The sequence below is a fragment of the Castor canadensis genome, chromosome 13, assembly GCF_047511655.1.
Source record: "Castor canadensis chromosome 13, mCasCan1.hap1v2, whole genome shotgun sequence".
NCBI lineage: Eukaryota > Metazoa > Chordata > Mammalia > Rodentia > Castoridae > Castor > Castor canadensis.
In genome coordinates, this window is record NC_133398.1 from 51,362,124 (window position 1) to 51,387,847 (window position 25,724).

Sequence of the window (25,724 nt, forward strand, 5' to 3'; positions counted from 1 at the left end):
AAAGGCTAGTAAAATGATATATGGCCACATCATAAGGAAAAGTGAGGGGGAAAAAACAACACTATCTCCTATTTCTAAGATACTTCTTTTGTCCTTTTCCACCTACATTCTTATTAATATTTCCTATGCTAGCACATGAATGTGGGTAACCACATTTAAAAACTTTATTCTACCATTCATCTACTAGATGTTTTCCTCATTTCTTTCAAAGCTGTCTAAAAATTTATCAACAATGGTAGAACACATTGGCTTCAATTTATAGCAGTGCTTAATAAATATTTATTAAATAAATAAGTAAATGTCAGTGGTCATTCTAGTGCTTGCCAACCTATTCCATTTCACAACATACATGAAAACTAATGTTTATTAAGGATAACAGGGTAAATAAATGAAACACCAGCTGGCAGACTGCCAGCCAGAGACTTCCAGCAGCCTGAGCTGAGACAATCACCTGACTGCTAGAAGGAGAGAGGGAATATCTCAAGCACACATGCCATATTTATAGCAATTCAGTGTTCCCTGATCCATGGATTAAGAAGTACTACTCAACATTTTTTTGTCCACTTTGCACACTCCCACTTCCATTACAGCAAACTATCATTCTTTTAGGGAACCATCCTAACCTCAGTCCACATAAATCTGATGGCCCAGGTAATTTTAGGGCTCTGACACTTATCCTACTTCTATTCCACCTAGGATGGCCAATTAAAGTGCTCATTATCGTATCATGATGGTTGCTTAATGTGGACACATGACCCATCCAAGCAAAGGCAATGGAGTGTTCTCTACATCTCTCTTCTTTTTGGATTGGGAAGATGAGGTTAATAAGGCCTTGGATTCCAGATAATTCACAAAGGAAAGAAAGACACTGTGCCTTGAATGCACTGTCTAGGTCATGACTGGTTTAAATGCCAGAGCTAATAAAAACTGTTTATGGTAGTTTAAGATGGGTTTCTGTTACCTGAAAGCAAAAGTACCACCCTACAATTTCAAAGACCAAGTGCACTGAGGGAGAGAGGGTGAGAGGGTGGAGGGGAGGGGGGGTGGGGAGGGGGAGAGAGAGAGAGAGAGAGAGAGAATGTTTCATAACAACTTTCTATATCTTTCAACATATCATACTGTATTATTTCAAGGGACCCCTTCTTTAGAATATCTCCAGGTATCACTTATGTATTAACTATCAAAAAGAAATTACCTTATAAGGTATCAACACTGAAAGAAAACATTGGTTAGAAGTAGGGCCATTACTGAAAGTAGAAAAGAGAAGTAAAGTAGGAAGCAAGTTGTTGAAATGATTCATATTATGCATATACTGTGTAAAAAACAAAAGTACTTAGACTACACTACAGATTTGCTTAGAGAATCAAAAGAAGAGGTCTGGTCAAAGGGAAATCTTTTTGAGAGCTATCAGTAGTTGGTTACTGATCATAACTAGGTGAGGGTAAAAAGGAATTCTAAATACAATTAATTAGTTATTATTATTATTATTATTATTATTATTATTATTATTATTATTATTTGTAGTACTGGGGATTGAACCCAGTGCCTCAGGCTTGCTAGCAGGCATTCTACCCTGTAACTTCACATCTTAAACACATTTGTCTCATTCTACCACCAATTTTTTTTCCTCTAGAACACATGATTTTCCACTAAGTGATGACATTTTTCTTAACCATATTTGAAAGGAAACATAAGCACAGATACTGATAAACAGAGGCTCATAAAAAATGCTGTGCCTATTTAGTTAGGAAACCCTTTCATTCACAGGAAATGCATTCTAGAGAGTCTATCTGCCATGTCTGTTTGGGAGTGGGTAGGGAGAAGATCACACAAAATGATGCTAAATAAACAGTTTAAAAGTTGAGGGAAACAGTCTTATTGAGTGCTTTCTTATTATACTCAAGTTATGTGCAGACAGAGATTCTTACATTCCACCATGCAGATTAAGGACCACACATAGGAAGGACCGAATATTTTTCAGTTTATTAAATGAAAGAACTAAGATAGGGTCAAATTTCAAGTATTTAAAAATACATTAGTGCTTATTGTATAGGCAGTTTTATTGTGGATTGATTAATCTGGGACTACTTTAAAAGATCAGTATTAGAATTAAGAGAGATACACCTTGGAATAGGTTGTAAGAATTAGCAATTCACTGAAAAATGAAAGAAAAAGAATAGCACCATATGCAGATTTCCTTACAAAGTGTGGCTTTCATTACAGAAATATTATTCTTAAGTTCACATCAACTCAGAGTAAGAAGAAAGAAAAACAAATTAGGAGGATAAAGATAGCAAAAAGAACTGGAGGTGTGGCTCAAGCAGTAGAGTGCCTGTCTCACAAGCACAAGGCCTTAAGTTTAAAACCCAGCACTATAAAAAAAAAAAAGAACAAGAAGAATTAAACCATAATTTAAAACATTCTTCAAAGTATTAATGACCGATTATAATTCCAATAATTAAACGTTCTTCCCATCCAGTTCCACTGTTTTCTTTTATTACCTGAGAGGAATCTGCCTGGGCTAATTGTGTGGTGACCTTCAGTATTTGGTGAAGATTCTGTCCTTTATCCTCAACAAGGAGGTAAGCCAGCAGAAGAAAAACTTGCATGGGGATCACTGTAGTAACAGGGAGCAAGGACTCGACCGAAGACAGCCAGTCATTTGCTGCAGATTCTTCTCTCATTACTTCCAGAATCCTCCAGGCTGTAATTATTGAGTCACACATGCTAGTTACAGGGAATGGAAGCCTGTAGCAGAGCTGAAAAATAAACACACCAAAAAGAGCATGAATAAAGAGGAATATGAATATATTTGTCAGAAATATATTTCTGGCATTCATTTATTTTTTATTTTTCATTATAAGAAATCATTCCTTCCAACAAAATGAATACAAACTTTGAATTCCTGCCAAAAAGCTCTCTGCCCACATTTGAGGTAACAGGATTACACAAAGAGAAAAACAGTTGTTAGATGGAACTCTAGAACACTTTATTACAAGTTCTGCTCATTTTTACCATTCATTCCCAATTAAGGTAGAAAAAAAATCAATATATAAGATACAGAGGCAGCAGTTTGGAAAAAGTTAGTCAATAAAAAAGTATTCAGCAACGAAGAGACAGAAAACCCAGTGCATTTAACCCCCTCCAGGCCCTTATAAGCAGCAGCCCAGGGCAGATGGCAGACTTGGACAGAGGACAATTCACATTTGTAACAGACAGTATGTTGATAGGAACAGAGTTGGTTCAGCTGGAGCCTGGGAATTCATTAGTAATTGTGAATAACTTCTGCAGTAAAATGTAGCCTGACAGCTCTAAACTGAAACAATCCCCAGAGAAGATGTTATATTTCAGTAAGCCGGAGAAATGGCTCCTCACAGAGTAGTAGTGCAGTCATGGCAGTAGCCCACTCTCTGGCCTGCATTGTGCTATGTGCAGAAACAGCTCAGGAGAAGCCACAGGCATTAGAAGAGTCGACAGACACTGCCTGCTATTAAAGTAATTCAAATAACAGAGTGTGATGAGACAAATTAGAAATCTCAAGAGTGTAACTATCTAGTAACTAGAGGATGACTTATTTGGATATGATAACAATTGAAAGGATGGAAAATGAAAGTTAACGTTTATTTTAAAACTTTTAGTAGCAGGTTTATTGAGATATAATTCATATACCACACAATGCCCTGATGAGAGTTTATAACTCAGTAGATTTTAAGAATTCATAGAGTTGTATAACTACCACCAGTATCTAATTTTACAACATCTTCATCACCCAAAGGGGAAGCCCTGTACCCATTAACAGTCACTCCTCACATCCCCCTGTGCCCTGTCCTCCACAGACCCTGGAAACTACTAATCAACTTTCTGTTTCCATTCTGGCTATTTTGTATTGTAGTAACTACACAATATTCTTTCAAGGTACAACCATGTCACAGCTTTTATCAGTACTTCCTTTCTACTCCAAATATTATTCCACTGTATGGATATACTATACTTTGTATATCCATTCATCAATGGATATTTGGGTTGTTTCCATTTTGGGCTATTATGACTAATGCTGCTATGAACAACCTATAAAAGTTTTTCTTAGGATGTAAGTGTTCAATTCTCATGAGTATATGCTTAAAACTGGATATGAAATCTATCTGAGAACTTCATGGCCCCCTAAAACTGAATGAGGAATTTCTGTGATGATATAATAAAGATCCTCTGTGTGAAAGTATAAGGTGCAGAAAGTGTCTGGAATGCTATTAACTCTTTTTATAAGAGGGTGGTCAGAAAAGTACTATATATTTGCATTTGATTACATTTAAAGAAATGCATATGGGCAAATACAGAAGAAATGATTAACCATTCATCATCACCTTCCATTTAGAAAGGTGAGACAGAACCACATGAACTGGAGGGATTCCAAGATGGCAGCTAGAGGGAGGAAGCAGAAAGCAAGCCTCCTATAGTGAAATCGTGGAGAGACGGTGGAGACACACTTTGCAGGCATAATCACTGAGAAGAGGCAAAACTTTGACCCCTCCACACCTCCAGCCAGCGCAGAGAATCTCCACTTCACGTTAAACGGAGAAACCAGGAGGGCCCCTGGGCCGCCAGTCGCTGCGCCCAGATGGTTCAGGAAGACGCAGACCAGGTGAGCTTCGCGGTACCGCTGTACTCCCACAGACAACCCTGGGCCAGAGCAGCATAGCTCCCTGGACAGACCGACCTCCACCCAGGAAAAAAAGAGAAACTGAGTAATAAGCAATAAGAACAATAAAGACACGTGGGAAAGAGGGTGGGGCACCATGAGCGCTGAAGATTGGGGGAAGGGAATCCTTCCCGGGACTGTAAATAAACAAGCCGGGCAGGCCGGAAAGGCTCTGGTGGGAGCGGGGGCACGCGCCCAGCAACCAGGATCAGGAAAGCTTCTGAGAGTGGTGGACTGAGGAAAACTCCACAGGAGAGGAGGGAAGACCCACTTCCCACGTGAACTGTAAACAAACATGGCAGCTGGCAGAAGCAGCAGCACCGCCCAGTAATCAGGAGCAGGAAAGCCTGTAAAAGTGGCAGTGGGAGGAAAACAGAGGAGAGAGGGGAAGACCCGCTTCCCACATGAACTGTAAATAAACACGCAGCCTGACAACGCAGAGGCAGTGTCACCTTTCCCAGTGCTTGGAAAGGGGAAAGCCTGTAGCAGAGGCTCCCGCACAGGAGAACTCTGAGTAAACAAAGCCTGCAGGGCCAGGTGAGTGCTAAGCTCACCCCAGAGATCTGCATAAATAACGCCACCAGCAACAGCACGCTGACAGCAGCGGGCAGACAAGCCACAGCTGCAGATACCATTCTCAGAACTGTCTCCAGACGCTTTTTTTTTCTTTTTCTCCCACCCTTAATGAGAGAACAATCGAATTACACCTGCATGCTGAAAAACTTACTGAAACTGTATTGCATTTGAACTTGGGACACTTGGTGGGGTTTATTTTTTTTTTTTGTGTGTGTGTGTGTAGTTTTGTTCTACTTTATGCATCCTCTTTGATGAGACAACTACAGAACAACATCTGAGGCACCATCTCCAGGATTGGAGACTGAGACAGACACCCAAATCATTAACACTGAAACTTCACTGCATTTGAACTTGGAGGTTTTTTGGTTTTTTATTTTAATTTTCTATTTTTCACCTTATTTTAATTCATTTTTATATATAGATATTTCTTTCATTTACTTATTTGTACTTTTATTCTTATCTTTATTTTTTTTATTTTTTATTTTCAATCCTCTCTCTGTCTCTCTAATGTCTGTTCAGCTTACTGTCAATTAGTACACTAACGCTACCTGTTTATACCTTTGAAACTTTCTTGTCTGATACCTTCTTCTGTTTTCTCTTTCTTGTCTGTGTATTTGTTTTCCCCCTTTCTTTAACTTCTTGCTTTCCATCTCCTCTCACCCTTCCATTCTAAATATTGCAATTGTTATTATTACAAGCTAGAAAATACTTAATTGCACACAGTACAGGGACAGTAACAACACCAAAGACAATGACGGGAAGACAGAAAAAACAGGGAAACCAGTTTCCCCACAGCAAAAAATTAGTACAGGAACCAGAAGGGAATGAAGAAAACAGAAACTCAGATCCAGACTCCAACAAAATGAAGATAAACTATGCCAAAGGACCCAATGAAGCCCACAAGAATAATTTAAAAGAAGACATACTACAGGTACTCAATGAGAATTTTATAGAGATGATACTGGATAGGGTCAACGAAAATGTACAGGAGACACTCAAGAAATTCCAAGACAACAAAAATAGAGAATTTGAAAAAGCAAAAGAAGAAATAAAGGAAACCATAAAAGCACTGTATAAACACCAAAATGAAACAGAGAAGACGATGAATAAACGGATAAATGAACTCAGGACAAAAATTGACATTAAAGAGGAAACCACCCAGGATATGGAAAACCTCAGAAAAAAGAACGAACCAGAACTGCAAAACAAAACAGAAGGCCAATCCAGCAGAATAGAACAAACAGAAGACAGAATCTCAGAACTTGAAGATGAAATGGTAATTAAAGGAAAAACCAAAGAACTATTAATTAAACGCCTCAAGACCTGTGAAAAGAAACTGCAAGAACTCACCAACTCCATCAAAAGACCAAACTTGAGAATCATGGGCATCGAAGAAGGAGAAGAGGTGCAAGCAAAGGGAATGAGTAATATATTCAACAAAATAATAACAGAAAATTTCTCACATCTAGAGAAAGATATTCCCATACAGATGCAAAAGGCCTCCAGGACACCTAACAGACCAGATCAAAATAGAATTACCCCACGACATATCATCATTAAAACAACAAGTTCAGAAACTAAGGAAAGAATATTGAAAGCTGAAAGAGAAAAAACAAGTAACATGCAAAGGTAAACCCATCAAAATCACAGCAGACTTCTCAACAGAAACATTAAAAGCAAGAAGAGCGTGGGGTGAGATTTTCCGGGCACTGAATGAAAATAACTTCAACTCCAGGATACTCTACCCAGCAAAACTACCATTCAAAATAGATGGAACAATAAAAGTCTTCCATGATAAGCAGAAACTAAAACAATATGTGACCACAAAGCTACCACTACAAAAGATTCTGCAAGGGATTCTGCACACAAAAAGTGAAACCCAACTTAACCATGAAAAGACAGGCAGCACCAAACCACAGGAAAAAGCAAGACAGTAGAGAGTAACCTCAACTTAGGTACACACAATCAAACCTTCAAACAACTAAGACAACTAAATGACAGGAATCACCACATACCTATCAGTACTAATGCTTAATGTTAACGGACTTAATTCACCCATCAAAAAGCACCGCACCGCTTGACGAAATGGATTAAAAAGGAAGATCCAACAATTTGATGCTTACAGGAGACCCATCTCACTGACAGAAATAAGCATAGGCTTAGGATGAAAGGCTGGAAGAAGATTTACCAAGCCATGGCTCCCAAAAACAGGCAGGAGTAGCATTACTTATCTCTGACAAAGTAGACTTCAAACCTACATTGAACAAACGAGATAAAGAAGGACATTCCATACTAATAAAAGGGGAAATAGACCAAAAGGAAATAATAATTATCAACCTGTACGCAACCAATTTCATCAAACATACCCTGAAAAGACCTAAAAGCATGTTTAAACGCCAACACAGTGTTTGTGGGAGACTTTAACACCCCATTATCATCAATAGACAGGTCATCCAAACACAAAATCAATAAAGAAATCCAAGATCTAAAATATGCAATAAATCAAATGGACCTAATTGATGTCTACAGAACATTTCATCCAACCTCTACACAATATACATTTTTCTCAGCAGCCCATGGAACCTTCTCCAAAATACATCATATCCTAGGGCACAAAGCAAGCCTCAGCAAATACAAGAAAACAGAAATTATACAGTGCATACTGTCTGATCACAATGCAGTAAAAGTAGAACTCAACAACAAAAGTAAAGACAAAAAACATGCAAACAGCTGGAAACTAAATAACTCATTACTTAATGAAGAATGGATCATCGATGAAATAAAAGAGGAAATTTAAAAGTTCCTGGAAGTCAATGAAAATGACAACACAACCTACCGGAACCTATGGGACACAGCTAAGGCAGTCCTGAGAGGAAAGTTTATAGCCATGAGTGCATATATTAAAAAAACTGAAAGATCCCAAATCAATGACCTAATGATACATCTCAAACTCCTAGAAAAACAAGAACAAGCAAATCCCAAAACAAATAGAAGGAGAGAAATAATAAAAATAAGAGTTGAAATCAACGAAATACGAACCAAAAAAATAGAAAGGGATGGAAACTGCCAAACACATTTTATGAAGCCAATATTACACTTATCCCAAAACCAGCAAAGACACCTCCAAAAAGGAGAGCTATAGGCCAATCTCCTTAATGAACATTGACACAAAAATCCTCAACAAAATAACGGCAAACCGAATTCAACAACACATCAAAAAGATTATTCAGCATGACCAAGTAGGCTTCATCCCAGGGATGCAGGGGTAGTTCAACATATGAAAATCAATAAATGTAATAAACCACATTAACAGAAGCAAAGACAAAACCACTTGATCATCTCAATTTATGCAGAAAAAGCCTTTGATAACATCCAATACCATTTCATGCTAAAAGCTCTAAGAAAACTAGGAATAGAAGGAAAGTACCTCAACATTATAAAAGCTATGTATGACAAACCTACAGCCAGCATTATACTTAACGGAGAAAAACTGAAACCATTCCCTCTGAAATCAGGAACTAGACAAGGATGCCCACTATCCCCACTCCTATTCAACATAGTACTGGAATTCCTAGCCAGAGCAATTAGGCAAGAAGAAGGAATAAAAGGAATACAAATAGGTAAAGAAACTGTCAAAATATCCCTATTTGCAGACGACATGATCCTATACCTTAAAGACCCAAAAAACTCTACTCAGAAGCTTCTAGACATCATCAATAGCTATAGCAAGGTAGCAGGATATAAAATCAACATAGAAAAATCATTAGCATTTCTATACACTAACAATAAGCAAACTGAAAAAGAATGTATGAGAACAATTCCATTTACAATAGCCTCAAAAAAAATCAAATACCTAGGTGTAACCTAACAAAAGGCGTGAAAGACCTCTACAAGGAAAACTATACACTTCTGAAGAAAGAGATTGAGGAAGACTATACAAAGTGGAGAGATCTCCCATGCTCATGGATTGGTAGAATCAACATAGTAAAAATGTCTATACTCCCAAAAAGAATCTACATGTTTAACGCAATTCCCATCAAAATTCCAATGACATTCAGTAAAGAGATTGAAAAATCTACCGTTAAATTTATATGGAAACACAAGAGGCCATGAATAGCCAAGGCAATACTCAGTTAAAGAACAATGATGAAGGTATCACGATACCTGACTTCAAACTGTATTACAAAGCAATAATGATAAAAACAGCATGGTACTGGCACAAAAACAGACATGAAGACCAGTGGAACAGAATAGAGGACCCAGATATGAAGCCACACAACTATAACCAACTTGTTTTTGACAAAGGAGCTAAAAATATACGATGGAGAAATAGCTGCCTCTTCAAAAAAAACTGCTGGGAAAACTGGTTAGCAGTCTGCAAAAAACTGAAACTAGATCCATGTATATCACCCTATACTAAGATTAACTCAAAATGGATCAAGGTTCTTAACATCAGACTTAACCCGAACTCTAAAGTTGATACAGGAAAGAGTAGGAAATACTCTGAAGTTAGTAGGTATAGGTAAGAACTTTCTCAACGAAACCCCAGCAGCACAACAACTAAAAGATAGCATAGATAAATGTGACCTCATAAAGCTAAAAAGTTTCTGTTCATCAAAAGAAATGGTCTCTAAACTGAAGAGAACACCCACAGAGTGGGAGAAAATATTTGCCAACTATACATCAGAAAAAGGACTGATAACCAGAATATATAGGGAACTTAAAAAACTAAATTCTCCCAAAACTAATGAACCAATAAAGAAATCTGGAGGCTACTTAAAAAGCTAGACATTGATCTACCATTTGATCCAGCAATACCACTCTTGGGGATATACCCAAAAGACTGTGACACAGGTTACTCCAGAGGCACCTGCACACCCATGTTTATTGAGGCACTATTCACAATAGCCAAGTTATGGAAACAGCCAAGATGCCCCACCACTGACGAATGGATTAAGAAAATGTGGTATCTATACACAATGGAATTTTATGCAGCCATGAAGAAGAACGAAATGTTATCATTCGCTGGTAAATGGATGGAATTGGAGAACATCATTCTGAGTGAGGTTAGCCTGGCCCAAAAGACCAAAAATCGTATGTTCTCCCTCATATGCGGACATTAGATCAAGGGCAAACACAACAATGGGATTGGACTTTGAGCACATGATAAAAGCGAGAGCACACAAGGGAGGGGTGAGGATAGGAAAGACACCTAAAAAACTAGCTAGCATTTGTTGCCCTTAACGCAGAGAAACTAAAGCAGATACCTTAAAAGCAACTGAGGCCAATAGGAAAAGGGGAACAGGAACTAGAGAAAAGGTGAGATCAAAAAGAATTAACCTAGAAGGTAACACGCACGCACAGGAAATTAATGTGAGTCAACTCCCTGTATAGCTATCCTTATCTCAATCAGCAAAAACCCTTATTCCTTCCTATTATGGCTTATAATCTCTCTACAACAAAATTAGAAATAAGGGCAAAATAGTTTCTGCTGGGTATTGAGGGGGTGGAGAGGGAGGAGGCTGACTGGGTGGTAAGGGAGGGGGTGGGGGCAGGGGGGAGAAATGACCCAAGCCTTGTATGCACATATGAATAATAAAATTTTAAAAAAAAGAACCACTGGAATCAAGAGCAAAATGAATGCTTCTCATCACGTATCACTTGATACTTCTGAGCCATGTGAACATATTAAAAAATTATAAATTGTAGGGATTGGGGATGTAGCTCAGCAGTTAAATTGTTGTCTAACATGCAAAAAGCCCTGGGTTTGATACCTGCCTCCAATGAAAAAGATTATAAAATTTAAAACTTAAAGCAGGGCATGGTGATATACACTTGTAATCTTAGCATTTAGGAGGCAGAGGTAGAATGATCAAGAGTTTGGTAACAGCCTGGCCTACATAGTGATTTCAAAGTCAGCCTGAACTATATAGTAAATGCTTGTCTCAAAAAAAAAAAAAGGGCTGGGTATATAATTCAGTGGCAGGGCACTTGGCTAGCATCATAAGACCCTGAGTTCAATCCCCAGCACTATTATTACTTAATTAATATTGAAGTTGATATACCTCTATCTCTCAAAGAAGATGAAATTCATTAATGACTACAGTCAAGTTTTTTTATTGTTTGGTTTTTGGTGGGACTGGGGTTTGAACTCAAGGCTTCATGCTTACAAAGTAGGTGTTCTATGGCTTAAGCCACACCTTCAGAGCCAAGTTCTTTAGACTAATGACAAGTAGCCCTGGACTTGAGATTAAAGACCAAGACTTCAGCACAGCCATGCCAGCTATTAGCCATTATGCAATCTCTCTAAACCTTACTTTCCTCATTTGCAAAATCTGAATAATGACTAATTTCCTGCCAGTATTATTGAGGTAGATATGAGACAAATCAAATGAAGCCCCTAGGACAGTGTCTGAAACTACAAAATATAGGGAAATATCCCTGTTGCCTTGTTGGGGGAGGGGAATAAAACCAATGATTATGAATATCAAATAAAACAACTGGGCTGGGCGTGGTGGTCCAAGCATGTAATCTTACCTACCTGGGAGGTGGAGCTTGAAGCCAGCCCTGGCAAAAAGGTCACAAGACCCCATCTTAAACAATGGCTGGATGCAGTAGCATGCACTTGTCACCAGCTATGCTGGGAACACAGACGGGAGGATCACAGTTCAGGCTGGATGGGGCATAAAGCAAGACACTATCTCAAAAATAACCAGTGCAAAAATCGTTGATGGAGTGGCTTAAGGGGTATAGCGCCTGCCTAGGGAATGTTAAGATACTGAGTTTGACCACCAAAAAAAAAAAAAAAAAAGAATTGGAAATCACCACGAACAATGAGTTGAAAATAAAACAAGACCATTACAGACACATGTAACAGCAATCAATAAAAGAGAAAAGCAATCCCACTTTACTTATAGTATTATGGTCAGGATCAGGCTCTGTATTTTATTTGCCTAAGGTTAGAGCAGTAGCAAAAGGTACAATGTTAAATAAGATGCCACAGAAAAGTCTCCCTCTCCTATTGAGTGACAGCTGTCACTGGCAAAGTCCCAGGGCAAGGATGCCATTAAGTGTTTTTTCTCAGTGTCAGCTACTGAATCCTGGTCCCAGCCTGAGGAAGTACCCATGAAAGCGTTGGTAGGCTCTTCCTTTCAGAGGAGAAAGTTGACTGTTTAAAAATAAAACACAGATTTGTGTTATATAAATTATAGCTCAATAAAAAATAAAAGGGAGAAAAGAAACCATAGTAAATCACATTTAAATAAATACTAAATGGTTGTAAAACATCTTTTACCTATTTAAAAGAGTTGAAAATATTTTACTTTAGAAAGCTTTTAATAAAAATGCTCAGGTAGTGGTGGAGGGGGTGAATTCAAGTATAATATATTTGATACATTGTAAGAACTTTTATAAATGCCACAATGTACCCTCACCCAGCAAAACAATAAAAAAAATCAAAAAAATGTTCCCGGACAATAAGTGTTAATGGTAAGACAGACATATGATCATACTTATTTGGGTAAAGAAGTCAGAAAAAAATTGTGAATACTGGTGAGAAATATAGGCTTTTATTAACAGTAAAGAATAACATACATCTACAATACACACTAAACCAGGTGTAGTGAGAGCAGAGAAGGGATGCAGAAACTCAAACTTGGACTCCTTTAAAAGGTATATTAATCACTCATCAGACCAGAAACAGAAGATTAGACTAGAAAAACCTCAAGGAAATCTTTCTAGTACTGCACTTCTTCAAATACTTTACATGAGTTGAGCAATTTAGGAGTGGTTGGTTATCACAAAAAAGATAACCCACACCATCCCATCCCATGGCATTCAGAAGATGACAAAAAAGCGCAAGATTCAGGCTTAAAGCTCTTAATAAACCAGTTTATTTCAATGTAATGTTAATTTACCATTCCTTTAACTATTAATTTACCAAAACACTGCTGTTATTTACTCCTAAATTCAGTACCAATATAATAAATTAGTGTAGGAAGGAAGGGAGTGAGGGAGGAAAGGAGGGAGGGAACAAGTAAAAGGATCTAGGCTCTAGAGTTAAATAGCCAAAAATCTGATTTTCAACTCTAGCCTTTACCACCCATGTAATCACAAGTTCGTAACCTCTCTACTCTCAGTATCCTGGCTTGTACAATGAGTATTTCAGAATACTCTCATGGCTCAGAATATAGCTCAATGGTAGACCACCTGCTTACCCTGTCAGAAGTCATGAGCTCCATCCCAGCAAGGGGAGGGGAGGCAAAGGGAGGGGAGGGAAGGCAAGGAAGGGAAGGGAATTTGTACTTCCTGCCCATAAGGACAGCTAAAATCAAAAAGATTCAATATCAACATTTGTGCTAGAGTTGTAGACATGAAAATCTTCCAAAAAGACAGACTGTAGCATAGTTAGTGAGGACGCTTTAGAAAACAGCCTGATAGTTTCTCAAACACTTAAACAGAGTCATAATATGACCCAGGAATTCTACTAGGTATCTATCCGAGAGAAATAAAAACACATATCCTCACAAAAACCTGTCTACGAATATTCATAGCAGCATATTCATAATAACCAAAAAAGTGAAAATAAGTCTAAACTTTATCAACAAATTTCCCTCTCCTGACTGGACCCTAACTCATACACTAGTGCTCTCTTTTATCTCCAACATTCTCTCAGGAGATGGGAGGAGCATGACCTTTCAAGCACTTTAGAATATACTAGTGTCTCATTTTCTTTGAATCTGGAGACAATACAATAGATGGTTTTAAATATATCACATTTAAAAGCCAAATAGAAAGGATCTTGTTTTCCACACACTATAAAAACTTATTAGATAATATCAATCTTTGATTTTAAAGAAGTAAATGTCAAGTTGGAGATCTTACATTTTTAAATCTTATAAATTGGAAGAAGTTAAAGTGTTTTTTATTCGACACTTCAGAAATGAAGATGCAATTACAGAATTTCATGGCACAGTGTGTCTAACCTTGTTTTCATCTGCCAAAAGAACTGTAGTTCTAAAGAGTTGCTCTAGTTCTAAATCAAATGCTGTAAATCAGAGTCACCAATCAAAAAAGAAATAATAGGAACAAGAAAATCTGAGGCTTTTATATAGAGGTCTATCTGAAATAAATTAAGACGGTAAAATAACCTGCATTCTTATTAGAGACACACACTCCTCACAGAAAAAAATTTACTAAATGTCTATCATGTGGTGAAAAATGGACCAGTTACTTTGGATGCAAAGATAGATAAATAAGCTAGGATGTTATTTATTTAAAGAAGGAGAATAATCAGTTTGACAATGAGCTAAAATATTTTTAACTAAAGAGCTCCTTTCCTCTATCAGCTTACAAAAGATAAAAAGCTTACAGAAACACTTAGGAGAGGCAAAACACAAGAAGTTCAAAAACTGTTGCAATTTAAATGTTAACTATTTAAATTGCTGCAATTTCCTAAAGGCCTTAAGAAAGAAAAGAGCCAAGATTCTTCCCCTCAGTGAGCTCATAATAGAGTTGGAAGTACAAACATGTAACCCTCTGCATTAACACAGGGCAGTTTTTGCATTTAACCAATGCAAAAAAAGATGCTATGAACACAAAGAGACAGCAATGAATTCTGACTCTCGGAGGTTGAGAACATTTGGCTGAGTCTTGAAGAATAAGCAGTTCATGCAGAGGACATGAAAGAGCATTTTGTGCAAAAGCGAAAATCCAGGAAAAGACATCTAGTACGTGGAGCAAGTCGAATTGATAGGTATGTTTGGAATATAGAGTCCCAGGTAGATGCAGGAAAAAAAAAAAAAAGAAAAAAATCTAACAGTAAAATGTGGCTTAAATTTTTAGAAACGGTGAGCATATATCTACTCAAAGCCTCTAGTCAAACCCAGCCCAGTATCACATGGAGGACATTTATAGCCTTAATAGTATTCCTTCCTCCTCCTTCCTCACTAGTTGCTGAAGAGAAAGTCCAGCTATTCATGTTGATGAATAAGATTCATACACACCTGAGCAAATAGCAAACTAGTAAAATAGTTTACTAGCTAGGGAAATCTTCAGTAATAACACTTATGATTTAAAGGAACACAACTCTTAGAGAAAATACACCTGGCCCTAGCCCTACCCCCATTCAGGATCCAATCATCATTCTATATGGGCAAAACAAGAGGTAAAAAAGCTATTAGAATTCTTTGGCCACATTTTGCTTGCCTCAGAGCTGACACAGGAAGAACCTCCTTCTCTGAATACAAATCGATTATGTAGTCAGTATTAAAGTTTCAATAAAACAATCTGGATTTAGGAAACTGTAATACATATTCAATTTGCATATAGTGATAGGCTAGTTTCTACTACATGCTCAAGCAAATAATAATGACTGGATTCTTGCTGCTAGAACATTTAACAATACATGGTGAGAGGTATTTCTGTCTTTTCATATGAAGAACAAACATGTTTCTAGCTTGTATTTATATAGTGCCTCTCTCCTCAGAAACTTATGATGCTTCACCAGCTTTATCTTAATTCTCATTCCCTTCCCATAAAAGTAGGAGTTGGGAAGTAATACTACACTTTACCAAAGGCAAACTCAAAACATAAAAAGAAAAGGTCTTGCAAATCTAGTCCTAGAACTTAACCACTAACCCAACACTGACAATATTGTCACATTTTCATAAAAGGACAAGTGAGACAGAAAACACAGAATGAGGTTGGCAGGACTAAAACCAGCATGTGACAGGCTTGTGCCATCCAGCAAGGGACAATGTAGTAGAAGCACATACAGGAGGCATCAAGAGCCAATATGCCAGGAGAATATGGCATACCATGTCATATCATACAAAGTCCTACTTCATACTGACCCCAGAACTTCCAGGCATTTGAGGAGCACTGGACTATTCCCAGTCTAACGATATGACATACGCATTGACAGTATGATGAGAAGGAAAGAATCTGTGCTCAAACATTAAAGAAGCACTAGATTAAATAGAATTAGTTACTTTTCTGCAAGATTCCTTAGGATCTTTAATGAATAATGTACACTACAATGTCAAAGAGGAAGAAGAATTATATAGCATTTCCAAACTTATTTCCCAATCCTCCTACCTCTGGGTCCAGAAGAATATACTAACATCTCCCTCACCACAGCCTGAAAGAATGGGAAAGTTCAATAATAGAGGTTATACCCTAACAGAAACTTTGTCAGAAGGTGAGATGATTTGCAAATACAAAATATTCACATGGACACTTAAGAGAAACAGGATGAACCCATTACCTTTGGGTGGTCATCTCTGTAACATTCCTGCTGTACCATTTCCAGAAGGTTTAGAGCCAACTGCTGTCTAGAGGGACCTTCTTCCTCCACTGCCATGCAGTCTTCCCAGGCAGTAGAAGACAGTATCTGCAGAAGGGGCATCACGAGCAGCAGAGAAGACTTTGGGATTTTCTGACCCTCAGCAAAAGAAAGGACCTTCAAAGCTAAATATCAAAGAAACAAGAATTCACATTTTCAGAATTAATACCACTGTCAAATGAAATGCCGTTTTAACAGTGATATGGCAAAGTTTTCTTGTGACTTTAAAAAAAGGGTCAGATGCATAACTAGTGATAAATCTCATCATAAAAAGAAACAAATATAGCATAAAAAATTAAGTATTATGTAAAACAAACCATTATGAAAAACTGATAATACTCAGAGAAAATAGGCAATTCCTTTATAGGTAAATATAATCTTTTTAAAAAAATAATACAATTCAGTGTTTCAACCTCTCAGATCCTGTTGCCCTCAGCAAATAGCCAAGAGACCAAAAGTTCCTAACCAGTGGATAATAAATACAACGTACAGACTTCCTTCACAAAACAACTGAAAATTTTATTAGTAGAAGCTTAAGTGAATGGGCAAGGTGAAGCAGGCCCGCCTTTCTGCTATACTTCCTAAGAAGTAGATCACAAAAGTCCCAAAGTCCATAACCAGCAGAACAATGAAGGTCTTTTTTCTAAATAAGTGATTCTTTTTTGGGAGGTGGGGGGTCTAGAATTTTAACTCAGCTCTTTTTGTTTTGGGGAGGAAAAGCACAAATGAACATAAGGCACCAAGGTAAAAGCAGGATTGAAATCAAAGTCTGAGAGACAAGGATCTCCTCCATGTACTGAAGCCACTTTGAAGAATTAAAATGCCCAGAGGAATGTGCTATAAATTGATTCTGACCTCAAACACTATTTAAAAATGAGGATGGAGATATACCAACATACTGTGGCACTAAAACAAAATAATTTAGACCATTATCCCCATTCCTACACAGATTATATTGAACCAAAGTGAGACATACTAATGAAAAATGAAAAGCAAAAAAAAAAAAGAACACTTTTTTTTTTTTTTTTAACCAGTACTGGGGTTTAAACTCAGGACTTCAAACTTGCTAGGCAGAAGCTCTACCACTTGAGCCACACCTGAAGCCCAAAAAATCGCATTTTGAAGATGTAACCTATCAATTTTCCAGACCCAGCAACTTAACTCTTTATGGGTTTTTTTGTTTTTTGTTTTTTTTTTGCAGTGTTGGGGATTAAATTTCAAGGCCTCGCACTGGCACATTAGACCAACACTCTACCATTTAGCTATATACCGCAGCCCCACATCATTCATAACTAAAACATTTTTGCTTCACTTTTGCCCCTCCCTCAATACCGGACAGGCAAAAGAATATTATCTTTCCTTTGTACTAGCTAAATTCATACACTAACAACACATTAAATTTTATTCAATGTAGCATCAATTATAAATAATAATGTTTTTAGAAAAACAAATACAACTGGCTAAACACTTTCTTTCAAGGGTTTTATATTATTGCTTCTCATTTTGATGTACAATTGGCAATAAAGTTATATGCCCTCAATACATTTACAAATGTCACTGTTATATGATTTGTATTATAACTTGATGGGCATGCAAGATACTTAGTAAATAATGGGATTTGGAACCTGGCAAAAGATAATACCTTAAATAAGAAAAAATACCTAGTAATAATTAAGAAAATCACAGAACAGAAACTCAAAATATACAGGAAAGCATGACATACACTTCAAGTGATGACACCTGCCAACACTTGTGTCACATTTACATTTTACTCTACCAAGTGTATTTTTATTTACCTAGATTTAAGAGTGGCTTCTGCTGACTAGCTGGAGTCTGGAGAAGAAGTAAAGCTATTCCAATTATGACCAATTCAACAGGGAAATCCTAAAAAAGGAAGAGCACCAAAAAAAAAAAAAAACCAAAGTTATTGAACAGGTTCCCAGAACTACGACTTTACACATGTATCCAAGAAGAATATACTTAACATAAACAATTGCAAACTTATTACATAAAGTTACTCAAACAAGTCTGCACTACTAAAGAAAGAATTGGTGAATGCCACATCATCAGAAATAAGTTTAAACTGCTGTATCACAAGGACAAAAGGCAGGCTTATGCCAAAATAATTCAGAGAGAAAACTCAACAAATTGACAAGTCTTCAAAACACAATAAATAGACAAGTCTTCAAAACGGTCAATCTACAAACATTGAAATAACCTGAAGTACTAAATTTAAGGATATTTTATTTCTGAAAAGTAGCTCAATTTTTCTACTGACCTAACATAGACACGATCTACCTATGTAATTTCCATGATGAACTACATTAAAATGTTAATGAATCATTTTATTATAATAAAAGAATACTATTCTGAGGGAAGCAGGGATTATTTTGAAATTATAGTAATTTATTAAGCATATTTAAATATAGCAAAATAGTAACAATAGAAACATAAAATCACTAAGTTCACTAAGTATATAAATAAAAGACACACATTAAGTTCTAATAAAATGCAAGTGACAGATGTTATTTGAGATTTCTAAGTAAAGAAAACAATGTACAATCAAACTAAAAGAAGAAAGATCCAGCTAAAACTACTTCATTTTGAAATTTTACAGATGTGCCTATAGAGCAGAAGTACCTACAAATCATTAGGACAGACAAAAAAAAATCTGTGAGAGAGAGCCACGTGTTAAGGAAACACTTGAAAAACAATTTAGTCTGACACACTTACAAGTTATAACTTAGAGATGCTATCAACTCCAGCACAAACTAATAAATACCCTACATCTCAGTTTTACATTTGAAAAGTGAAAATAAACTGCAAAATCTTCTAATGGTTTGTGGACTTTGAAAAATAGGAAAAGAAGGAAATGAATTATAAGTTTTTGTAAATAGAAAATATTACAGATTGTATCTTTGGGAACTTATGTATGTTCACTGGTATTGAAATACAGTTGAGAACAACAAAGCAGCTCTATCTATTTGAGGATAATAAATGCATTTTTAAAACAATGCACTTACAAGATACATCATACCATTCAATATCATAGTTTCCTCGCTTTCTGCACGTCCATATAAAACAGAAAGGCAGCAGTTATTTAAATTCTAAATGCACTATCTTCCAAGAGGATCAGAAATAAAAGCATTACTGTATACTGATGATATTACTGGAATGCCCTTTTCATACCAGCTGTCATTGCAAGGGCTACAAAGTAGCATTTTAGGGTTCTAAAATGGAATAGAAACATTTTAAGAAAGGATCAGACCAGCCTGTGAGCAACAGAGAGTGAAAGAGAAAGGAGATTCAAGACATCAAAAATAAAGAAGAGTAAATCATGGAGGACTAGACTAGATAAACTGCTTACAATTGGTTACCAGGGCTTTGTTTGCTTGATTGATTTTTTAATGGGCACCAAAAGATAAGCGCATACAGTGAAATCTTGTAATAAAAGCCTGTATCGGTATTTCATGTGCCATTTCCTCTACTACAACTGCAACAGTAACAGTCTCTGCACAGGTGCAACCTTAAGGTTTCCCCTCATGCCCCACCACACACTTCTTTGCTTCAAAATTCAAGCCCCACAGGGTAAGGCTTGACAATTCATGGCTAAGTGCCTACAGATAAATGTTTCCCCTGTATTCTGTGGCTCTTCTGGCAGGTTCTGAGACATATTTCACAAGACTTCTGAAAGAATTCTATGGAAGGAAGGAACTGGTTATTTGTAGCAGTGGCCAACTTCACAAAACTTTTATATACCTTCCATATTTCACTCATTTTGTCCCCTTCCCACCTGTTTTCTAAGATCATATTTGCAAATGAACTCCAGTTATGTAAGCCTTTGCTTTTGAGGGCACCCAGGCTCTGCTTTTGCCTTTAGAGAAACTTAGCCTAACTAACACAAAGCCTATCTGGAGAAAGAAATTTAAATACAAAGGAGTAAATGCCTTTATACCTGGCCAACAGGTGTTAGCGAACTCTTAGTGTCAGAAAACAATTGAGGTCCACAAATTTGTCATGAATTCAAATAAAAGAAATGATCAAACACCACCCATGTACTACACACCAAGAACATATGTTGTGTCTAAAGATGGTGCTACAAACAAGATAGTCCCTTCTTCTCAAGAATTTAGTCTTAATCATGGAGAAGTATTAAAAAAGAAAGTGAAAACAAGGTATAATATGAAAATGGAAAAATGAGACATGTTGAAAATATTCCAGGAATGGGGAGGGGGGAGATAATGGAGAATGATAGAGGGGATGAATTCAACTATTATATATTGTAAAAACTTTTGTAAATGTACAATGTACCCCCAGTACAACAATAATATAATAAAAAAGAAAAAAAAAAAGAAAGTCCACATCCTATAAAAGACACAAAGGATAGGGCGGCCCAGATCACAAAATCCCCCAGGGCCACAGCTTTTCTTCCTAACCTGTCCTCTGGTCAGAGCTGACTGAGCCCAATTCTGCCCAACAGATCATTCTTCCTAGGAACTCCTACATTGAGACAAAGAAGGGGTTGAAACTGAGTCATCTGGTGGCAGTTTCTTAGAAACCACAGATTCCTAACCTTTCTAAAGCCAAAATATTCAACCTGTCCTTCACTTTAAGAGCTGCTGGGTCTCCTCCCAATCAGTATTATGTTTGCTTAATTTTGCTTGAAATGAAAGGGACCTTAAACTACTATCATTCAAGTAGAGCAACTAATAGCTCTACTAAGATAAGACCAAGTCTACAAAAACTAATACATCTAGGATATAAACCTATTCAGTGTACAATCACACTTCTGTGGTATGAGCAGAAAAAAAACAAAGGTGAAAAATAATGTAATCATTGAATTGAATATCCAACTGATAAACCCAGTGAAACAATAAAATATATATAGCCGAAAAATAGATACAACTATTTTATTCTACTTCACTTTATTTCAAATTAGTGTGACTAGGGGTCTTAAAGGATATATGTTTTCAAAATAATTTTCCTTACTTTATGCCTTAGGAATAACAGCAAGAAACTTTATAACACAACCATTGTAACAGTTCTACTTAGCATTACTTCCTTCTAAATTGTTAAAATACTGAGCAGAGAGGAGACAACATAAGTAAGATCTTCTTTCACAGAAATCATTTCCTATTTGTAAATGAAATTTGTATTCTGTGATTCTGTGTTATAATAAAATATTTTAAAAAACTAAACAAGAGCCAACTTTGTGACATTCCTATTGATCAAAAATAGGACAACTTAAACTTCAATAGCAACAACACATTTCATAGATTAAAATGCATTAAATATTTTTAAACCTATGATTTCATGATACTTTTTAAAATTGGCACATAAAGAGAAAAAGGAGAGAGATGCATTTATCCAACATCTTCTATATACATCCTACAACTGGATAACCAAATAGTAAGTGAGGGGAAACTGTTCTTATAGAAGTATTCCACCTAATAAATGAAAAAGAAATGATAGAATTAGAACATCACCACTTTTGCAACTCCTGATGAATTAATGGATCTAAATGTTGAGTATCTATACCTACTAACACCATAAGAGAAATGCAGCAGCCCTGTTTTGTGTTGGGTATTTTTGAGGTAGGGTTTTGCAAACTATTTGCCTGGGCTGATCTTCCTGATCTCTGACTCCTGAGTGGCTAGTATTACAGGAATGAGCCACTGGTGCCCAGCCTTCCCTTGATTTTTAAGTCATCTGTCTCCTCTTCTTATCTTATAATTCTTCCAGCTGTACTTTCCAAGGTTTCTCTTTATCAGGACAATCTAAATACTAGTAATCCCTGGAGTTACATTCCCAAGCCCTTTCGTCGTATCCCAAACTTAAAAACTCCCACCCCAAAATAAGTATCTATAAATCTACGTCTTTAGCCTAGACTTCTACTTTGAATTTCAAAATAATATACACAATGACCTATAATCTATATTCACTTCAAACCAAGCCTATTTAAAAACCAAATTAATCATCTTTTCTCCAACATTAGTTATCATTTCTCAAAGTAAATGGCACCATCCAGGAGCCTAAATTAGAAGGTGTCATTCTATGAAAGACCCTCTCTTTGACTATCTTTGGTTGATCTTTGATCAATCAAAGTCATTCTGGTTTCCTCTCTTATTACTCTTTTCCCACTCTGATTTCCCTAATAAATCCCTTGCTATGAACTGAATTGCATCCCCCAAAATTTATATTCTGAACCTCTATCCTAATGTGACTATTAATTGAAGTAAGAATGTAATTATGGTTAAATGAGGTCATAAATGTGGAGTCCTAATCCAATAGAGACATCAGAGAATTCATGCTTTCTTCCTACCATGTGTGGAAACTGCAAAAAGGCAGCCATAAATAAACAAGGTAGAGAGCCTTCACCAAGAACCTAGTCTACCAGTACTCTGATCTTGGACTTCTCAGCCTCAAGAACCATAGGAAAAAAATTTCTGATTTTTAAGGTACCCAGACTGTGGTATTTTGTCATGACAACCCTAACTAAAAACACCCTCCTAACTTCCTGCCTTATTAGTGTTGCCCTACAATACCCTCCTCCACTCTCCTACTAGAAAGATCTTCCACACAATGAAAAACGAGGGCACCTATCTGCTGAAAGGTCTTCAACATCAAGCCATTATCTACAAGATAAAATGTAAACTCATTTGTAGGACATGGGAAACAGGTTCAACCTTATCTTCCACACCTTAATCCTTCAACAATACTTAAAGCAATAATACTTATGTTTTCTGAACAGGCCATGCCTGCTTGCTTTTTCATGTTTCTGGTTTTAGGCAAATGTTGTTCTCCCAGCTAGAATGCCCCAGCCAACCTCTGGCTTCTCTCAGGCAAATTCCTACTCAGTCTTCAAATCTCAACTCATGCCCTATTTCCCTTAAGCTATGCTTCCCTTATCCTTCATACAAACTGCTATAAAAAACCAGAATTATTTATTTATATGTCTGTTAAGTTTCTTGATGCAGCAGAACGTATTTTTCATCTATGGACCTTGCAGGGCCTACAATATTTGATATCAGTTGTTCAATACCTGATAAATGAAAAAAAAAAAAACCACAGTGGTAGATACTTAACTGATGTTCTAAAGACTATTTAACGGCTTGTTTTTACAATAAATAATACTAGGAGTAGTACGTTGGTAGTATGATCTACCTTTTAAATCAAATCACTTCTGATATGCAATAAAATAAGCACAACTACTTAGTTTCTGATTTTCTTAAGTGATACATTAAAATGTCTTACTATCCTTACCTCCTTTAAAAGTTCAATGCTGTGCTCTAAAAGCTGAATTAAAGATGAACATTCCCCAGTTATCTTCAAGCTGATGTCAGAGATACACAGCAGCTGAAGAGTAAGCTGGATAAGCTGAATTTTCCAGAAAACAGGATGACGCAAAAGGCTTAAATATACTTCTTCAATAAACAGCATCACTTCTGTTGTCTGTATCAGATCTTTTATCTGTTTAAGAAAGTTATGATGCAATGTTAAAATGATATAAAATTACAGGATAATTTTAAGCTATACAAGAAGTTTTCAATAAAATGATTTTCTCTAAACCTATAAAGAATTAAAGGGGGACTGGCAGAGTGGTTCAAATGCAAAGTCCTGAGTTCAAACCCCAGTACCTAAAACAAAAATTAAAAGAGATGAAGTAAGTTACATAACTCAAAGAGTATTAAGTAACACAACACTGCCTTCTTTAGTCATTACACAAAATATGGTTTACTGCTGTTTTAGTTACTCTTGCCCGGCACACATCTCTTCATTTATTTTTATAGTGGAGCTTTTCTAAGTGGAGATGTCTTAAGACAAAAATTGTGCTGGTGTCTGTGTGTTGAGGGAAATTAAATATAAGCTGGTTTTGAATTCTCCAAGTGAACTCTCCTTCTTATAATACCAACATAGATACTAGTAGTAAGGGTCAGCATCTTATTCTAACGCACTAGGAAGCCCTACATCTGTAAGCCTTAACTAAGAGCAGCACTTCCACACTTGAAAGATGTAATAAGAGGTCATATTCAAATGGTTGCAAAGGGTGTCTTTGCAACAGGGAAATATCTTAGATAAGAAGTACTTGGGTATTCTTGAAAATCCCAATTCAATTCAAATGCAGCTGTTCTGATCAAAATTCTAGAGTTGGTATTAAGGGGATGGCCCTGCTCACAGACACACTGGCATTTTTCAGATATTATAAACAATGATCATTTGCTTCAATCAAGATCCTGTGTCTGTTAAAGTCATCAAGAGGAAAAGCCTATAGTTTCACCAGTAGCTACTACCAAAATAACCCAAAACTGCTACATTTATACACAGAGATAAAAATTAGTTCTTAGCACACAAGACAAAAAAGATATTAAAAGATCAAGAGAGAAAAAAAGTTACAAACAAAATGTGACAAGCCCAGTACCTAAATTATTTGTTCTTTTGCAAGCATAGAACATTCTAAAGGCTTCTGAGAAATGAGATGGCTTGAACACAAATGCTTAATGTTTATTTGATAACATATTTTCATGAGTACATTTTTTTGTTCATACTGGAAACTCTCCATAATAATAAAAAAAATTCAGAAGATAACCTCAGTAAGTTAGCAGTAAGTGTGCTTTAGTCATCTTTAACATTATGAAAATTCTTTTTTTTTTTTTTTTTGTAAGACTGAGGTTTGAACTCAGGGTTTCATGCTTGCAAAACAGGTACTCTACTGCTTGAGCTACACCTCTGGTCCATTTTGCTCTGGTTATCTTGGAGATGGGTCTTGAAAACCATTTGTCTGGGCTGTCCTCCAACTACTATCTTCCCAATCTCAGCCTCCCAAGTATCAAGGGTTACAGGCATGAGTCACCGGCACCCAGCTTAAATTATGAAAATTCTTAAGGATAATTTTGAAGTAATGTTCTACCTTTATGTAGAAACATAAAGGTAATATCATGTGTAATGATATTATATGAGAAGACCAGAATCAAAATTAAAATGAACAAGACAACTCCACAAATATAAAATGGAAGAGTACTGGTTGAGGAGAAAAATAGGAGTTTCACTGACCACACTCTAATCATAAATCAATAAGGGAGCACGGTATTTCAGAAACAATTTTTTAAT

At 36.5% G+C, this 25,724-nt stretch overlaps 1 protein-coding gene across 8 annotated transcripts in view; it reads right to left on the reverse strand.

The window, feature by feature from the left end:
* The window catches only part of Focad (focadhesin), a 285,307-nt gene that overhangs the window by 182,561 nt on the left and 77,022 nt on the right, over positions 1 to 25,724 (reverse strand). For all 8 annotated transcript variants that reach the window (XM_074051714.1, XM_074051713.1, XM_074051711.1 and 5 more), the window contains 4 exons: positions 23,880 to 24,086; positions 18,413 to 18,500; positions 16,539 to 16,741; positions 2,502 to 2,759 (listed from right to left, as the gene is read on the reverse strand). In XM_074051714.1, coding sequence (XP_073907815.1) covers positions 2,502 to 2,759; positions 16,539 to 16,741; positions 18,413 to 18,500; positions 23,880 to 24,086 — 756 coding nt within the window. The remainder of the gene's footprint in view (positions 1 to 2,501; positions 2,760 to 16,538; positions 16,742 to 18,412; positions 18,501 to 23,879; positions 24,087 to 25,724) is intronic.